Source organism: Tachypleus tridentatus, chromosome 9 (assembly GCF_004210375.1).
Source record: "Tachypleus tridentatus isolate NWPU-2018 chromosome 9, ASM421037v1, whole genome shotgun sequence".
In the NCBI taxonomy this organism is placed as follows: domain Eukaryota; kingdom Metazoa; phylum Arthropoda; class Merostomata; order Xiphosura; family Limulidae; genus Tachypleus; species Tachypleus tridentatus.
Window position 1 is genome coordinate 150,284,417 of NC_134833.1, and position 20,159 is coordinate 150,304,575.

Consider the following 20,159-nt stretch of genomic DNA (forward strand, 5'->3'; position numbering starts at 1 on the left):
ACTGTCAGTGTTTAATTCAAAACCTATGTCTGAGTGTATTGGTCACATTATAATCACATCAAGTATCATGTGAATCCGCTGAGAAAACAGCGGGCGATTGAAAAGTGTTTTAAAGATGAAGAAAGAATGAACGAAGATGGACCAATAGAAAAACAGATATGCAGTGACGTCATTCCGTCACAATTGTTATCGCAACGAACTGACTGGTTAAACAATGATAAAATTACATCTGTATCTTTACGGTTTAATTGTGACAGTTGAATATAGTATTACAAAGGATACTATTAATTATGACAGTTGAATCTAGTATTACAAAGGATACTATTAATTATGACAGTTGAATCTGGTATTACAAAGGATACTATTAATTATGACAGTTGAATCTAGTATTACAAAGGATAATATTAATTATGACAGTTGAATGTAGTATTAGAAAAAATACTATTAATTATGACAGTTGAATCTAGTATTTCAAAGGATACTATTAATTATTACAGTTGAATCTAGTATTACAAAGGATACTATTAATTCAGACAGTTGAATCTGGTATTACAAATGATACTATTAATTATGACAGTTGAATCTAGTATTACAAAGGATAATATTAATTATGACAGTTGAATCTAGTATTACAAAGGATAATATTAATTATGACAGTTGAATCTAGTATTACAAAGGATACTATTAATTATGACAGTTGAATCTGGTATTACAAAGGATACTATTAATTATGACAGTTGAATCTAGTATTACAAAGGATACTATTAATTATGACAGTTGAATCTGGTATTACAAAGGATACTATTAGAACTAGAGTTGCAAAATTACTTGTTTCTGATATCAAAAACACGTTCCTTGTATATAATCATGAGATAACCCTAGTCGTACTAAAAACATATAAAAGTAACACAATAATTTCTGAAAGAGACAAAGAATGACAGGGTTTAATATAATAAATAAAAACAATTGTAAGGATAATATTGGTACATATATAGAACAGTGAATTAAAATCAGTTGTATAAACCTGCCTTACCTGAACAGTGAATGAACAAATTAATATTTTACTGTCTTATCACATGTTAACATGTTTTACTGTCCCACTGAAAGTGTATAAAACTGTAATACACTTCAGCTGTATTACTGATGATACCAGAAGGAAGCAAATATATTTAGTTTTAAACTTTATTGTTAAGAGCTGTTATTTTAAAACAAGTTCTCGTGAAATCACAACCAAAATTTTGTCATTATTTATTAATGAGATTAAATATAGCAATACAAATGACAACAATAGGCAAGTTTAAACTGTATATTTATTGTTTAAAAGACTATCTGTAGGTGTATTATGTTGTTTTGAATATAGCGAGCAGAACTCTATACGTTTAATAATAAATGGTAATATAAACTCAACAAACCTATGTTTAAATTATAAATATTTGACGATGGCTGATGAAATTTAAAACAGAATAAATATTTGTTCATGGACCCATCCAATGTTCTGGAACAATTATTACAAGTTTCGTACATGTTGTTTGTGGTCTTCACCAGACAGCGTGACATTCCATAAAGCCTGATGGTATCGGGTAGGCACTCAATTTATTACGGCAGGTAATTTGTTGTTAAAATGTGGCATTACTTTGATAAACCATAAGAAACATACTTTGTAAAAAATTTTATCTATAAGACCTGAATGAGGTAATGAAATAAAATCGACCACAAAAATTTATACATTTTTAAAATAAATATTCAAGAGTTTTTACATTGTTGTAAGTTTTCTTTACATGAAAAATATCGTCATTTGTTTTTGTCTTCAGCCAAACTTGTTTCTTTTTCTATAAGTATGTTTTTTATATTTTCAGTTTTTGAAAAATGTTTGTTTCTTGTGTTCAACCGAAAGATGTGGTTCACATTGTTTTATTGAAATAGAACCGTTTCTTTTTAATAAGACGTACATTTTATGGAACAAAGTGCCGAATTGTTTGGAACAGACTCTGCAAGGAACAGACAGGTGGTTTAGACTCGTAATCTGAGGGTCGCGAGTTCGAATCCCTGTCGCATCAAATATGCTGGCTCTTTCAGCCATAGGTGCGTTATAATATCACGGACAATCCCACTATTCGTTGTTTAAAGAACACCTAAAGAGTTTGCGGTGGGTAGTGATGACAAATTGCCTTTTCCCTAATGTCACGCTGCTAAATTAACGCACGGGTAGCCCAGATAGTCCTCGAGAACTTTCGCGCGAAATTCAAAAACAAACAATCTTTGAAACAATAAATGAAATTTAATAACTTTTCATAGGCACCGGCGAGAATCGAACTCGCGATCTCCTGTTTATTAGACAGGCGCTTTAACCAACTAAGCCACGACGCCGTTAAGTGAAGAACATTTTCTGAGTACTTTACTCCAGAAGTTGGTGTCCGTCAGGGAGGGGTGGTTAGCGCTATACTCTTCATCATGTATGTAGACAATATGGCACTGAGGGATCCAAATCAATCATGGATTCTCTTCACAGTTCGCAGATGATGTGGCAGTCTGGAAAAGTGCCGCAACACCCACGATAGCAGCCACTAACATACAACCGCAACAAAATAGAATAAGTGAATACAGTCAAAAATATAGAATAAAAATAAACGCAGCAAAAACACAACTCGTAGTGTTTAGGAATTTTACAAAACACAAAAAACAACAGCCACAATTATATATGAATGGCACTCTACTCCAGATTGCCCCATCGGGAAAATTTTTAGGTTTAACCTATTATTCTGAACTAACTTGGATCAATCATGTGAACGAAATTAAAAATAAAGTCTGGCGAGGACCTAACTATGCTAGGAGTCCAACTGATAAAAACAGTGGAGCATCTACAGATAACGTTACTAAAAATCAATAAAACATATATTAGACCTGTAATAGATTATGCAGCTTCAGCATGGATAACTGTAAGCAATAAAATAATTAAAACTAAACTATAAACAATCCAAAACACACTCCTCATAACTGCATACAGAGTTCCAAGAACTATATCACCTGCCAACAATACCAGATGGACTTCTACATATTACAATAATGTACTTTTATAAGAATTGGATGAAAAACGAATTACTATGCGAAATAGACAGGTACCTCATACATGATGAAGCTAGTCCTAAATATCTCTCCCCAGTTAACTTATATTTTAAATATAAAAATAAATAAAAAGAAAAAATATAAATTTCAAATAATAATAAATATATAATTTATTTATATATGTATTAAAAAATGCCACCAACAAACTTGACATTCTGCTGATAGACTAAAATAACCACTACATACGAGCCACAATACATGAACATTGCCCTGAAAAGGATCAAATAATATTCAGTTCCACAGTTATAAATACCAATCCGTCAAGAACATAAGTACGGTGAGGAGAAAGAGGTCACAGAGAACCTGACCCTCCAGGGTATGAACTTTTCTTACCCAAACACCGACGGCATTCTTCTTTGGAACAATGTGTAATTTTTCATCTTGAAAACTAATTGTTATAATTACCAAATTTCCTTCTCAGTTTAATATTAAAGTTTCCTGACGTATCTAAGTTGTCAATTTGAAACAAGAAACTTTCAAGATCTCTTTGACCAAAACCTGTTGAAACATGGTCTCTATCCCGTTGTAAAGTGAATAAACGAGCCTGTGTGAATTATCACGGAAAAAATAAGACAATTATTTAAATATCTGGATTCAACCGTGATTACCAACAGTGCAACGAACATATGTATATATGTTTGACACGTTTTAATAATATATTTTACAAAAAGTGGAGTGTATGCTGATTATTTATGGTTGAAATTTATCACCAACAAGTCACAGACACTTACAGCAAATAATCCAGTCCACACATAAAACTTGACGAATTTTTCCATATCTCTTATTTATAGTTTAAAAGTTAAAGCTTATATTCAGTTAATATCTATAGTTAGGGTATTCTAAAGATGTTATTTTCCTTGGGAGTTTTGTGATATGAATCATTTCCACCTCAAACATCTTGATATAAAAGACTCGAAAACACTATGAAAAACTTCGTCAATGGATTTATATAAAAATAGTAACATTATAACAGAACAACATTTTTGATATATCTTTATCGTCCGTTACTCTAGAACTGACGGAGACAAAATATGTATCAAGTTACTACGGGAACATGTATATTAAACTTCTCTACAAGTGACATTGTCCAGTCATTCAACCTTCATGTGACATTCCAGCCTTCAGTGACCTCTAAAAAATCTACAACTTTCATTTATATGATGATGGACTGAACTGGTTTGATTTGAATTTAAAAAAAGAATTGTAGTTCCTTAACATAATTTACATGTAAGTATAGTTCAACTGAAGTTATTAATAAAGTAAAATAAACTTACGTTACAGAGCTACAGTTGTTAATAAAGTTAATTCTCAGGCCTCAATATACAACTTACGTGAAATTTATCAGTAAAGAACAATCAAATACCAGCTGTTCATTGGACGTTCATTCATTCTCCCAATAAAACAAACGTTCACCTGACTTAACATACTTAACTAACTACAGAAGAAAGTTACTTTTACAATGTTTTACGAAACCGGTTTTACCTGAATTTTATAATAAAATAAAATATTTAAATTAGTGTTAACGAAAAAACCTGAAAGTACATTTTGACAAAACAGTTTAAATTATATCTCATTAAAGTGTTGCTTTGTAGAAAATGAAAACTTATAAAAATAAACAAATGTTATAACATTTTAATCTCCACGGTGTTAATAACACGATTGTAAACAATCTAAGTTAACTTGCAGTAGTTCAAAACACTGAAAGTTCAACCTCGACATGACTGTTTATGGACTGACTCTGAGAATTTGAAGTACAGACGTACTGTAGTACAGCTCAGAGTTTCACAACTCCGGAAAGTCACGTGAACTCTAGATTATTTGTCAATGTCACTTGGTGGGAAGTTTTATATAGAAGCGTCCATGGTTAGTTGTGACTTAGTCTTTGTTTATCAGTTTTCGACTAACGAACACAAATATGTGTAAAGAGATAACATTAGTTGTTCTACTAGAGATATCACTGTGTAACTTGTCAGTAACAACAGGTAGGAGTTGTTTCTGAAGATATGGAAAAATATATCACATAGTGTTAATTATGCTATTTTATTTTTATTAAAACCTTAGAATTTCAGTGTCAAGCTATGTGACAATTATAATTGAAAATAGGAACATTGTGACGAATTTATTTACTCGGTTAAAAGTAATGAAAACCAATACGAAAAGGACAGGATCGTTTGATCACCTGCTGAATAACAGCATCGTATTGTTAACACCAGTTAGTTCATTACTGTGAAAGACTAGTTTAACAAGTCGTACATGTTTGTCCGACCACCTTCTCTGTTACTAATCAGACATTTAATTAACAAATGTTCCAAGAATGTAGACAATAACATTAACATGGAACATTATGAAAACATTTTGTCCAGTAGTTATACATTAATATTATTAATACCAGTAAATGTATAGTCGTGTCACAAGGTATAACATTATAGTTAATACCAAAGGAGTAAGATGTTATTAATAGCACAATACTGTTAGCACCACATAGTGCATTGTTATTAGACCCAAACTTGTTTATTTACAGTGAAACAAAGTAACGGTTATTTAGGTTATAGTTTAGAGTCCATATGAATTTGTTTGTGTCAGTGGCTTGTATTATTGAATTAATTTACAGATATATAAACTGTATGGTATATAAAACCTAGATATGAGTTTTTTTATATAAATACAGAGTTCTGTGTGAAGATGTTGAGACAAAAAACGATACTTGTCGTTCTTTGTTGTTTATAACAATAATTGTTCCATACCATTACACAATGTAAACATCAACACTATGGTAACACCTCACTGATCCTGTTAACAACTGAATGAGTTAGGGTTAAAATACATATCATTCATTATAATTCACATATACTTGTATCAAGGGTATGTGGTAAGTGTTCTGATTGAGTGAACATACTGATCAAATTTAAGGTTTGAAATAACTGTAATAAAAGTTACTCATATAATGTCCTAACTGTGTAGAAAGAAGATATAAAAGAGTTAGCATATATCACTGATATATCCTTGAAAAAAATTATTATAATAGTAATCCACAAATAAACCTTGATAAAAACAGTCTTTAACACTATATGTTAAGTATTGTTTTGATAGAATGGCCTTACAAACGTAGATAGTTGTCAGTAGAACAGATGATTCGTCACAAAAGTTTCACGTGATGCTGGTTAGACTCTCGGACACATTGCTGCACACTTGTAATGCTCTCCAAACATTGTCACGTACACCCTAGATTGTGATATCGAGATAAGACATTTGAAAATAGAAACGGAAGAGGCAAAACGTCTAAACTGAATGATACCCATGTTAAGTATATATGTTTATACAGCCTTCAGAATAGACAGAAGACAACCACTGATGTCAACCATGAGATAAACAACAATGGACGAAATGATGAAAAACGTCCAGATCTTCAGTATCAGGAAGACAATGACAGTGAAGTAAATTTGGTCAGTTTAAAAACTTTGATCTTCATTGTCAAGAGTATGAAATTTGCTGAAATGAACAAAAGTGAACTTTTGGTTATTGAAAAATGTTTTTGTGGACTAATGGGTCCAAATTTAAAATATTTGGCTCAAAGTCTAAGTTATACGTTCGGCGAAAGAAAGGTAAAAGGTATTTTAATTTGAAAGAGTAGCCTAAGAGTTGTCTGTGGGTGGTGATGACAAGCTATCTTCCCTCTAGTCTTACACTGGTAAATTAGGGACGGCTAGCGCAGTGTTTTTCACTGGTGTATTTGGAACAATGTTACTTATTGTGTATATTTAGTTACTCGATTGAAATTGTACCATTACGTTTCTTTTCAAATTCGTCATATTAAAATTAAACACATGTTCCCATTTGTAAGTTTAGGCCTAGAAGATATATCGGCCTTGCGCGGGTATCGAGTCGCGTTTCCTAGTATTGTAAATCTAGAGGCATCACGTTGTGTCACTTGGAGCCATTCATCTGTCATTCATAATTAAACAGTAAAAATAGTTTGATATTCAGTTCAACAGTTATGTTTGAAAGAAATATAATGAAGCTTTGGAATTTAAAACCTACAACTGAAATATCCTTTAAAATCTACAACAAATCAAGCTTGGACTTAACGCTGTATGATGAATGTACAGTTTCTACGACACCCTGTACGGATATACCGCTATCCGAGTGACCATTGATAAAGGTCAATAAATAAAGAGCACGAGCCAGATTAAATGTCATTGTCAATTATACAAACTTTGATTGACCTGTATCTAATCTCTACCAAAGGTTGTAGACGTTGAGAGATTTTAATTTCAGACATAAACATTGGGAATCCTGGTTAACAAGTTATCACACAGGACCACATGTAACAGCTGTAATGTTTTCAAGCAAGACATAAAACTCTAGCGCTTTTGGAAAGTTCACTGTTTTACTTCAGGAGAATGAATAATTATCTTTAATGAAATACATCGATACGGACGTAGACGTCACATTAATTGGATGTTCAGTATCAGTTCGCCTTGAGAACTAGTCAATCATAGCATACAGTTGTTGATAGAATAATTAGTTTCTTCCCAAAAGGTGTGTATACTACATGAAAGACTTAAGTGTGATTACAGTTAGAATCATGTTAAAATCAATGTTTAACCAGACTTAAAATCTGACGTACACTTTAAACACACGAGGAAGACATAGGAACTCCCGATTGAGCCATTGGGTGGGGGTGATAATAACTTATAGGATGGTTAGGTGTTCCTTCGAACGCAATGAAGACCGAGGCTATGATGGAGTAATGAGTTCCTGAAATAAGATGTTACAAACTTGGTTCTCATTGCTTTCCAAGGAACATCTAGCCATCCTCTAAGTTACTATCACCGATCAACCGATCTATCTCTCCTAATTTTCGAATTCCCGTCGCACCAAACATGCTCCCCCTTTCAGCCGTGGAGGCATTATAACGTGACAATCAATCTTACTATTTGTTAGTTAAAGAGTATCCAAAGAGTTGGCGGTGGGTGGTGATGATTAGCTGTCTTCCCTTTGATCTTAAACTGCTAAATTATGGACGGCTAGCGCAGATAGACCTTGTGTAGTTTTGCGTGAAATTCAAAAACAAACAAAACTACACCGATAGCTACCTAAAGAATTCTCAAATAATAGAGCGGGAAAAAATACGTTATGCCACGCGAGAAAGTTCTCGAAGTTGTTCAAGCCTCCGGAATAAGACGAAAAAAGCACAAGTCTTGTTGGCCAAATATTTAACAGAGATACAAACTCCACCCTGCTCTCTCTATGTACTGTAACAACGAAAGAACTAAACACAGTAGATAAAGCAAAATAAAATAATGTTAGAAAAAGACGAAAAGCCCAAAGAAAAATAATAAAACTTACTAATTAAAATAATAAAACTTACTAATTCGTCTGAAAATTCAAAAAACGAGAAAGGAGTAGCAGAAACATCTAATACTGTGGTAGAGGGAGCTTCTCTCACAACTAACAAAATAAATGTTATAACAGAAACACTGGATGTTGATAGAACAACTGTAAACATTCAGAACAATACTATTGTTAACTACACAGACAGTGAGACAGACACAAATGTACAAGAAGGTTTTACAACTGTTACATCCAAAAGGAAAAACAAAATTCACCACAAAAACTTTATTTTTGAATTTCGCGCAAAGCTACACGAGGGCTATCTGCGTTAGCTGTCCCTAATTTAGCAGTGTAAGATGTAAGACTAGAGGGAAGGCAGCTAGTCATCACCACCCACCGCCAACTCTTTGGCTACTCTTTTATCAACGTCCGTACGGCTGAAAGGGCGAACATGATTGATGCGACTAGGATTCGAACCCGCGGCCCTCAGATTACGAGTAAAACACCTTAACACACTTGCTCAAAACAAACCACACCATTCTGGTGTTTTCTGTGGTTTTAATAATAATTTGAAATATATCATATAAGCTAATATCTTGTTAGACACTGGCACGTGATGCCCGTGCCCCGATTCTAGTTACCAGTGCCCCAAATCCTTAATAGCTCTCCAGAAAAATCATAATCGATATTTTATTAAATCGCCGAATATCTCTGTGTCTGGCAACTAGCGACACCTGTGGTCTTTGTTTTCTTTTCCCGTTATTATACAAGTTTTGTTCTTCCAAGGTGGAAAGATATTAGTTCGTATCAGTGTTACCATATAAAATAACTTATGCACAAATGTTAAAAAGAAACGAAAGACAAAAACAGCAAGAACAAAGTAATGTTACACAAGAAAACAAAACTTTAATACAAACACAAAAATCACAAGAAAACAATACCTTAATACAAACACAAAAATCACAAGAAAACAATACTTCAATATAAAAAAAAAAATAACAAGAAAACAATACCTCAATATAAACACAAAAATCACAAGAAAACAAAACTTCAATACAAACACAAAAATCACAAGAAAACAATACTTCAATATAAACACAAAAATCACAAGAAAACAATACCTCAATACAAACACAAAAATCACAAGAAAACAATACCTCAATATAAACACAAAAATCACAAGAAAACAATACCTCAATATAAACAAAAAAATCACAAGAAAACAAAACTTCAATACAAACACAAAAATCACAAGAAAACAAAACTTCAATACAAACACAAAAATCACAAGAAAACAAAACTTCAATACAAACACAAAATCACAAGAAAACAAAACTTCAATACAAACACAAAAATCACAAGAAAACAATACCTCAATACAAACACAAAAATCACAAGAAAACAATACCACACTCCCAGAAACAAACGCGAACACAATTGACAAAACAAGCCTGTTGACTAACATAATCAAAAACATAATCTCAGAATTTATAACAGAATACACAAAACCAAACCAAACAATCAACTGTATTGATAGGATAGCCGAAATCCTGTAAAAACAGATTATATCTCATATACCACACATAACAACAACACTCACAGGATACCTACTGACAACACAAAGTTCACAGTAGTGTATATCAACATCCAAGGTGTGCAATAGGTTCCATGAAATATGAGACCTTACACAAGAGACTAACCCTCATATTATAATAGTAAGCAAAATTTTAATATATAACAACAATAGATTTAAAATACCATATTACACAACAATAAGGAAAGACAGAATAAACAGAAACGATGAAAACAGAGGTATAATGATGCTGTATAAAACAGATCTATCAGTCACAGTATGAGCAGTAATAACGAACACGTTACTAAGGGTATTCTGTAAATAAAAATAACAAAAGTAACAATATCAGGAATATACTGTTCACCACTTAAGTAACTAGACATAACATTACTCAATTTTCCCACAACCATAACTCTATAGTCATTGGAAATCTCAACAGTAACAATGTTAACTTTGGATGCAACTGTACAAACAATAATGGAAGAAGTCTCTTAAGTTGATAATGATAATAACAAAAGACAGAGAAACCAAAACACAAATTAACAACATGAAAGAATCACATAAGAGCACAAATAAAGTTACGAAAAAATCATAAATGTGATAAGTGTTGCTCAAAACTAAACAATAAAACTGACTCGAAAAAATTCTGGACACACCTTAGACGACTGACCAACGACAATCCAGCCACAAAGAAATATCCTACTCTTGAATACAATAATACATTAGTATACAAATATAAAGAAAAAACCGAAGCTTTCAAACACCAAATACGTAATACTTTTAAAATACATACTGATCCAAGTATAAATACTTATATTTATAACAAAGTCACAAACTATAGACTAAACAATAAAGAACAATTTGAACCAGTTTTCCCAAGAAACATAACAAACTAGGAAAGCACGATCCAAACGAAAGAAATATCTACACGTGAACTTCATGAAGCACTAAAAACAAATCTCCAGGTGAAGATGAAATACAAGCCTTCTTCCTAGAAAAAGGCACTCCGAAATAGTTTGACCACCTGAAAGCACTTTTCAACTTATCTCTATCCTCTGGATACATACCAGTTTTTTTGGAAGCATGCGAATATATTAAAGTTTTATAAGGTAGAAAAGCCAGTCAATAAAACTAATAGCTACTGACCAATCAGCCTGACCAGCTGTGTAGTCAGAATTCTTAAGATAATAATAAGTAATAGACTCTCCACATTCTTTGAGATAACATCAAAATTACCAGAAGAACAAAATGGATTAAGAAAATTTAAACAAACAACAAACTACTCAGTTAGACTAACTGTAAAGATATTAGTCAGCTTTAACAATAAGCAATGTACTGTTGCCTTCTTTATTGACATTAAAAAAGTATTTGACACTGTATGGTACAGCGGTCTACGGTTCCGAATGAATGAACTGTGACTACCGCGTGGAGTTATTTGCTAGCTGTCCAACTTTCTAGAAATCACAGTAAATGAAGAGAGAACCATTCTTGAATACTTTACTCCAGAAGCTGGTGTCCCTCATGAAGGGGTGGTTAGCCCTGTACTCTTCATCATGTATGGAGAAGCTGGTGTCCCTCAAGGAGGGGTGGTTAGCCTTGTACTCTTCATCATGTATGGAGAAGCTGTTGTCCCTCAAAGAGGGGTGGTTAGCCCTGAACTCTTCATCATGTATGGAGAAGCTGGTGTCCCTCATGGAGGGGTGGTTAGCCCTGTACTCTTCATCATGTATGGAGAAGCTGGTGTCCCTCAAGGAGGGGTGGTTAGCCTTGTACTCTTCATCATGTATGGAGAAGCTGGAGTCCCTCATGAAGGAGTGGTTAGCCGTCTACTCTTCATCATGTATGGAGAAGCTGGAGCCCCTCATGGAGGTGTGGTTAGCCGTCTAAGTGAAATTAAAAGTAAAATCTGGCGAAGAACCAACTATGCTAGGAGTCTAACTGGTAAGAACAGTGGAGCATCAATAGACAATATATTAACAATTTACAAAACATACAGTAGACCAGTCATAAACTATACAGTTTCAGCTTGGATAACTGTAAGTACCAAAATAATCAAAACCAAGCTGCAGACAATACAAAACACATTCCTCACAACAGTATACAGAGTTCCCAGAACCACATCATCTAAATTTATACACAAACATACCAACCATACCAGACAGACACAGTACAATAACATACATGATGAAGATAGCCTTAATCACCTCTCTCCAATTAAGATATATTTGAAACACAAAAATAAATAAGGGAGAAATATATACAAATATATAAGAAAGGAAAGAGAAAGCCCACATACTTCCCACTAGTAGAGCAAGAGAATGTCTGTAAATGTATACCAGTACATGGACAAAGGGTCGGAGAATGTCAGCTCACTCTGACCAACACTGCATGACCATATAAGTAACGAAAGAGATCAAAGAGCACTTGACACTCCAGGGTGCATATGGTACTTGTACAATGCTTTACGAAACCTGTTTTACTAGAATTTTATAAATAAATAAATTAGCTGTCAACAAATTTTAAAGCTAAATCTGAAAGTACATTTTGAAAAAAATTAAATTATTATTCACTAAAGTGGTTTTTTGAAGTAAACTATAACTTACGAATTAAACAAATATAATAGTTTTTTTAATCGTCATGGCTTCATTAATGTATGTTAAAACAATGTTTGGCCGTCACCAAGAAACCAAGTTAACGTCCATTGGTTCGAAACACTAATTTTTTATTCTGGGCATGAGAATTTAAAGAAATACTCTGAGCTTTTAAAAGTTTAGACGTGTAACTCATAGCTCCGTCATCTCTTGAGAGATTTGAGATCTTGTTCAACTTTAGACTCACGATACAAACTTATATTTTTAGTAAAAAACGAGAAAGATTATTATATAAAAAGTATTGGTTGTTTTCTTACTTTTCAGTAGTCACAGATTTGGTTGTATTTTTGTTGCGAGTTCTACAAGAGGTGTCTGCAACTAACATGACAAAAATCCCTTGTTGTTATTTACGCTATTTTATTTTTTTCTTGTTAATTTATTCATAAGTGTGTGTTTTTCTTGTATTAAGGTTAATAAAACCGGTTTAGGACATTGGCACGAAAGTTAAAGATAATAGTTTTCCCGGAGCTTCATAATTCCAGAAAATCACGTGAAGGTTAGATTACTTGTCAATGTCACTTGGTGACAGAAGTTTTATACAAAAGTGTTCATGGTTAGTTATGACTTAGTGTATGTTAGTCAGTTTTCGAAAGTGAAGAGAAATATGGATATAGAGATAACAATAGTTGTTCACTGTGTAACTTGTCATAAACAACAGGTAGGAGTTGTTTGTAACGATCATGAAAAATATATCACATGGTGATAATTATTTATTTCATTTTTATTACTTCAAATTAATTGCTAGGGTTTTTAATAGAACTTTAGAATTTTAGTGTCAAGCTATGTGGCACAAAATGTCTGATATAATAGAACTATTTGTGAAAATAATTGTCTAAAATCATCCTACCTGTGAACGTTAAGTGGTGTTTAAAACTCTTGCTGTAAATAAAGTGTATTAAACAGTTATTATGCGAAGTGTTTAGTATCCTAAGATATACTATATTAAACGTACTTACTTCAAGAGGGAATGATCATATTATACTTTCACAGGTCTGGATAAAGACTGCCAGTCTCCACCTGTTACAGAACCTTGTGAAGCTATTATACCAAGATATTATTACGATCCAAAAAGCCACCAGTGTGAGAAATTTATTTACGGGGCTGGTGGCGGGAACGGAAAGCAATATTAAACAATAGCAAACTGTGTGTCTGCTTTTTCAGGTTTGGAAAAAATGTTTATTGTCTTACTGTTATTCGGTAAGCTTTGATATAGGATCTAATATTGAATTTAAATTTCTGACAAGAATTTTTCAAACGAAGGAGAATATTAATGGCCTTAGGTTTTAAAGATACTGATAAATTAGAAGAATTTAAAACAGAAGTTGATTTAAAGTAATGGAAATTATTCTTTAACATTAAAATGTAGGTCGGTACAAATATAATGGAACAACATCCATAAAAGATTTCATGTCAACACTTTTAGATGTTGTGATGGAAACAAATAGAAAATAATAACATTTAAACCCGTCATGGTCATGTGGTTGAGATGCTAGAGTCACATTCTGAGGTTTATTGATACGAATCCCTGTCAAAACATGCATCCTTTCAGCTGTGGGAGCATTATAAAATCATACTCAATTCCACTATTTTTTAGTAAGAGTTGCCCAAGAGTTGCCCGGAGTGGCGATGACTATCTGCTTTCCCTTTAGGCTTCCATTCATACATGAGTGACTGGTAGCGCAGATAGCCCTCGTGTAGCTTCACGCGAAATTCAAAGCAAACAGCAATATAAAAATATTGTATTTACTGTTGTTCCTCTTTCCAGGAATTGCGGAAGTCTTGGTTTATCATTTATTTTCCGTTTTAACCACGTTTCGTGATGACTGGAAAATAAAATATTTTTCCCAGAACAAACCTCAGCAGACATAAATAATATTATTCTCACTTTACCAAGTTCAGTGTCGTCGAGAAAACTTATATTCTTGACTTCACTTGCAAAAGGCCTTTTAGGCTTAAGTATTTCAAAGAAAAAATGAATCCATCGAAAATAACACTAAAACGATATATAAACAAGTTTTAAACCTTATTACCAATGGGAGGGTGGCTGAATAAAAGAACAGGAATTTCTCTAAACAATAATGTTATTCGATCATTAAGTTGAACAAGATAAGTGTTCATTCAGTAAGAGGAGAATTGTTGTTTTTAAATGATGGGTAATAACAATTGTAACACAAGAACACTTTGTTTTGTATAATTGTTTCAAGGCAAAATCACGTGATACATTGTTTTGTTAAGTTATTGGGTGATAGTATTTTGTACATAACTTCTTACAGTCATGATCTCTTTCAATGGTTAATAAGACTGTCATAATGTACGAGTGTTTTTTCCAATGTATATGTCTCATATTAAAACTTCCATTAGTTATAGCTTCACTGTCAAGTGACTATTTAATTTCTCTACAGATTATTGTAACAAATCTATGTGCTGCCACTTCGGTTCCTTTTCATATTTTACCAATGAGATTTTCTCTTCATCATGTCTGTTATCTTCAAGAGTAATTGTGTTCTTGTTTTCAAACACAAGAGTAATTCTGTTAGATAACTTTGTGTTATTATGTTGTTTAAAGGCGATTTATATCTCTCTGAAAGTTGGTATATTTAACATTCTGTCATTAATGTCTGTCTTTATCACACTCTGTGTTTTTGTAAATGTTTTCGTTACTACACGAATTTTTCATTTACCTGACTAGTAACATCAAATATTGGCTTTCTTTAGTGGTAATACCGTAAGTTTCGTGATTTTTAAAGTGAGATTCATTCTTTATCAGGATAACGTTACAGGTCTTTGTCACTTCTCTTGAAATCTTATGTTGTAAGAACAGGTTTTATATATTCATCGTAGTCACTGCATAGCCAGACCAGTGTTTAGCTTTCCACTTAACTACAAAAAAGGAAAACAAAACAACAAAAACATAGAAGTTCTGATCACGTGGTGGACTGACTTTGTGTCTCGTTTTCTACGGTTTCTTTACATTACGTAAGGTAACCTTGATTCGGACGTGTGACAGAGCAGGCTCAAGTCAACAAATACTGTTCAAGCATTTCTTTTTGTACTTGTAAGAGAAAAAGTGGCAATCAGTCTTCAGTTAGCTAAACCTAACAAGCAGAGACAGTTCTTGTCGTATTATGTGAATAATTTGATAAATTTCTTAAAGTTTAACATTCCGTTAATTGTATTGTATGAACAGTCGAGTAATCGTATAGTATAAACAGCTAAGTTAATTTTACAATTTAAACCAGTCATAAAAATCTATCGTATAAACTAGTTGATTCAAAGTATATTATCGACAAGTAGATTTGTTTGTTTACAGAAAAACTACTCAATGAGCTCTCTTGGCTGTTTCCAGTTTAGGTGTTGATATCATGCTTTAAAGCTTCAAGTTCATGGAGTAGTCCTTTAGGTAAAATTATAGTACAGTTTGACATGGTCACAATAGAAGACAGTTTGTGAAGGCAGTTAATTGTACAGTGCCAAAACACAGGTGAACATACGTTAGTTGGTCAAAGCTATTGATTGGTTAAGATTAGCTGTAGTCCTGTTGGTCAAAACTATAATACAGGTAAGATAACCCTAACTATAGCGGTATGGTCCTTGATCACGAGAAACCCACTTGAAATAAAAATGTATCTCAGAACGCCTGTTTGGGTGTTAACACTTTTGCTGATAAAAAAAGAACAACGTTTTGGTCAACCTGAAGATGACCTTGGTAGGTCGCAACATTGTTTTCTCCTTACCAATAAAGTGTTAATACCCATACCAGCAGTTCTGAGATTCCTAGTGGTATGGTATTCTCAAATTTATCTTTGAGTAGCATGCAGGATTTGTAAGATGAAACAAATATTCAGTAGAAACTATCTCATGAAGCATTGAACAAATTATCTCTGCCTTTACTGACCTTGAGTTACAGTAAAGACACTCCTACATGTATGGTAAATAATCTTATATTTAATACAATAGTATTGTGTTGTTGTGGTGATGACAAAGTTAAAATGATAAGTTATCCCTATATTAGAAGTGAATAAAGGAGGTCACATACTCAACACAACTTACAACCAACTCTTGAACTACTCTAACTGAATAGTAAAACAGAACATTACTTTAAGAGATTGCAATAGGATCACTGTGACCACCAGGCCATTACAGGTCCTAACACGTAAGTGATACAAGTAGTATTGGTATCACTTTCATCCGTTTGTTATTACATACAAACTACCCATAAAAATGTTGTACCTGACAACAAGCAACAGTTTTAAAACTTATTTTATGAAAGTATTTGTGAAGAAATTACTTTTAAGTGCACCCTTCGCAGTATGTGGGCAGACTCACACCGCGAAAACTAGGTTTCGATACCCGAGGTTGGAAGAACATAAATAACCTACTGTGTAGCTTTGTGCATAATTTCAACAAACAAACAAACTTTAGAGTATCCGACATTGTTATTTAAAGGATCTATACTGATACATTTGTTATACTTAAAGCTATAAACAGAACTATTGTTAACAATGCTATCAATACCTGCTGGATTTCAGACACTACTTTATAGTCACGTGCTATACATTGAAACTTTCCTTATTATCAGCGTTCAGACATTCGAAATTATCACATATTTTAAATTATCCCGAGTTTCTCAAGAGATATTTAAATATCTTTCTGTCTGTATAGATATTTCTTATCTCCTCAGTAATATCGGTCAGAAGCTACTGGTGAAACACTTTCGTCTGGTTAGAGGAAAATCATCTCATGTTTTTTAAAGTAGGCTTAAAGTTGTTGTCTTTTAATATAATGTACACTTTTCCAAGTCACATATGTATTATATTAAACTGAACATAACACACAGAAACATTAACAGTAAGTGTTTGTAATATGTGTGTTGACTGTATAGACAGAACGTTTTTAGTCTGATGTAACACAACATGGTAAAAGTATATAACCAGTTCAGTGTGATAAACACATTAATAAAGGTGTTGTGATGATTGGTACTTTCGTTTTTCAACATTTCTTTTAAAGATTTTTGAAAGACAATTACGAAGACCTGTTAAACATCTTTGTCACACGTGTTTTGATTCGTTACTATAAAGCTGATAGAGACATCTAACTGCTTCTTCAACTTTCAACGAGACTCATTTTAGTTGAGTTTTATGAACAAATCAAACAATTAGTTCAGCAATTAATGATTGTTAAAACAAAACGTGAAAGCACAATTTAGTAAAACTAAGTTATCTGTGTTACGTTAAATATCATCTGTCCTAAACTTGTCAATTAAAGAAACGTTATAATATTTTAGTTGTCATGACAACATTAATGTAATTTTAAACACGTACTGGCCGTGACCTAGAAACCAAGTTAACGTCCAGTTATGAAATTATGTTTACTTGTCATGATGTAATACCTCTTTCTTGTAATTGTAACAATGCGATTAAAACACAGTTAAACAGTTATTTATATTTTCAAAATATCGATTAACTACATTCTTAGAAATCGAAACGTGTATTGTTAGTAATTTCAATTGTCTAAATTATACTATTTTACTAACAACTTCCGTGACGTCAGTTATACTGTTACATGTATAGTGTAACACCGTACAACAAACTGTAGATAAGAAAAATATATAATTTTTCTTTTACCAAGTAAAACCGGTTCAGTACATTATTACAACAATAAAATGTACTAGGTTTTTCCGAAATTAAGCAAGTCTGGAAAGTCACGTGAAGACTGGATCACATGTCAATGTCACTTGCTGGGATGTTTTATATATAAGTGTTCATGGTTGTTAAGAATTATTCTGTATCCATCAGTTCTGCAGTAACGAACAACAAAATGTATCAGAAACTGATGTTGTTGCTTCTGGTGACGTCACTTTGTAGCTTCTCAGTAATAGCAGGTAAGGTTGGATTTCGTTACATGTTCAGTGAGGGTTGATTCAGCATAACATAGGAAAACCTACTTGTTTTTGTGTTACGTTGTGTTTTCTGTAAATGGAGGTATCTTTTAATATATAATTACATTTAACATATTCACTTTTCAACTGTCAGTGACTGTTTTATATTTTCACAGGTTTCGACTGTTGGTCTAAACCTGACCCAGGTCCTTGCTATGCTTATTTCACCAGGTATTACTATGATCCAGCCAGCCACCGCTGTAAATCGTTTATTTACGGGGGTTGTGCGGGAAATGGAAACCGTTACAAAACAAGATCACACTGTTTCGCTGTTTGTGCTGGTTTGTAAATAATGTTTATTTTGTTGTTGGTCTGTACAAACTTTGTGAATTATATATTGTAAGAAAGAACGTAAAGCTATATATGATATTTAGTAAAACGTAACTTGTTATAAATGTTTAAAAGAGACGAACAAAATGTAGATATATTTACAGTAAATATTATATATTTATAATATTTACATCAGATAAAACAATTCTAAATACAGTTAAAAGTTAGAATTTCAATAATTTATTTATCCTGATTTTCTTTAGGAACGTAACAGAGTTGAATATTTTGGGAAAAGCTGATGATAATGAACGAGAAGACGATACTTTATGTTGTCACACGTTATTGTCAGATGTGTCTAAATATGTGTGTGTTCAGTAGATTTCAAACACAGCGTGATGTCTTGTTTATGTATTATTCGAAATTTCTTATACTGGAAAATAAAAACTGATTTCAAGTCTGGAATAAAATATTATTAATTATTTCATTGGTCGTAATAATAAACACAGGAAACTTGTGTTGCAAACATTAACCTGACATAGTTATCCAATAAACCATAGTTTATAAATAGTACTTTAAAACTATGATTATGGTTACAGATTAAGTACTCAAAATAAAACTAATCTCAGAATGTAGTATTGTAATTATGGGCGTGGATAATTAACAGCAGGAAATGAAAATTGATAATATATTATAGATTGTGTTGCTTTGAACTTAACTTTAAACAAATCAACGAAGCAGCTCACGGTTTTTTTAAGTTTATACATTCCAGAAAAAAATCTTCTTTTAACTTGAACTTTATATTCTGTGTTATTGACATGAATTATCAGCGAAACTTGGCCAGTTTTATAAATGCCAGTTGTGTTAATAGAGGCAACTCTCCTGTTAACCTTTCAATGATACCATTTTTGACACAAGTGACAAGAATCTGAACTTGTTCTTCCATTGTCGTGTTTGTGAGATAAGGAATTTTATTATTGGACTGTAAACGCTGTCTGCAGAAGAAGCTAATGTTTTAGAGTAGTTTTAGACAGTCTGAACGTGCAATGTTTGAAGATGTGTCATCTGTTTGTGTCATTCAATTCCGAAAAAGTTCTAATGAGATGAAACTGAACATTCACAACTTCTTCCAGTCTCCTCTATAATTTATTTAACTGTCTTTTGATACTTGAATCAATAGAACTGCGAGACAAATAATGTTACAAATAAGACTTACTTTTCACATATTCTAGAATCTAAGCCAATAAATAATGTCTTTGTTTGCTTTTGAATT

General features: G+C 32.6%; 2 protein-coding genes and 1 non-coding gene across 5 annotated transcripts in view; 2 read left to right on the top strand and 1 right to left on the bottom strand.

Annotated features, from left to right (window-relative positions):
- The window catches only part of LOC143226646 (actinia tenebrosa protease inhibitors-like), a 128,158-nt gene that overhangs the window by 35,103 nt on the left and 72,896 nt on the right, over positions 1–20,159 (top strand). For 2 of the 3 annotated variants that reach the window (XM_076457876.1, XM_076457875.1), the window contains exon 2: positions 13,672–13,842. The gene's annotated coding sequence lies outside the window, so the exon portion shown is untranslated. Of the gene's footprint in view, positions 1–13,181; positions 13,340–13,671; positions 13,843–20,159 lie in introns of those variants that run through there. The other variant, XM_076457874.1, reaches the window with a different exon arrangement.
- TRNAI-AAU (transfer RNA isoleucine (anticodon AAU)) lies at positions 2,294–2,367 on the bottom strand. The gene has a single exon. It is a non-coding gene; the product is annotated as a tRNA-Ile (tRNA).
- Positions 18,430–19,356, top strand: LOC143226651 (kunitz-type serine protease inhibitor-like). Its single transcript, XM_076457882.1, has 3 exons — positions 18,430–18,562; positions 18,736–18,900; positions 19,153–19,356. The coding sequence occupies exons 1-3, from the start codon at positions 18,445–18,447 to the stop codon at positions 19,158–19,160; spliced, it is 291 nt and encodes a 96-aa protein (XP_076313997.1). The 5' UTR covers positions 18,430–18,444; the 3' UTR covers positions 19,161–19,356.

Coding starts and splice junctions, on each gene's coding strand:
- LOC143226651 (XM_076457882.1), top strand. CDS start 18,445: ATGGTTGTTAAGAATTATTCTGTATCCATCAGTTCTGCAGTAACGAAC. Junction 18,563..18,735: donor TAGCTTCTCAGTAATAGCAG/GTAAGGTTGGAT, acceptor ATATTTTCACAG/GTTTCGACTGTTGGTCTAAA.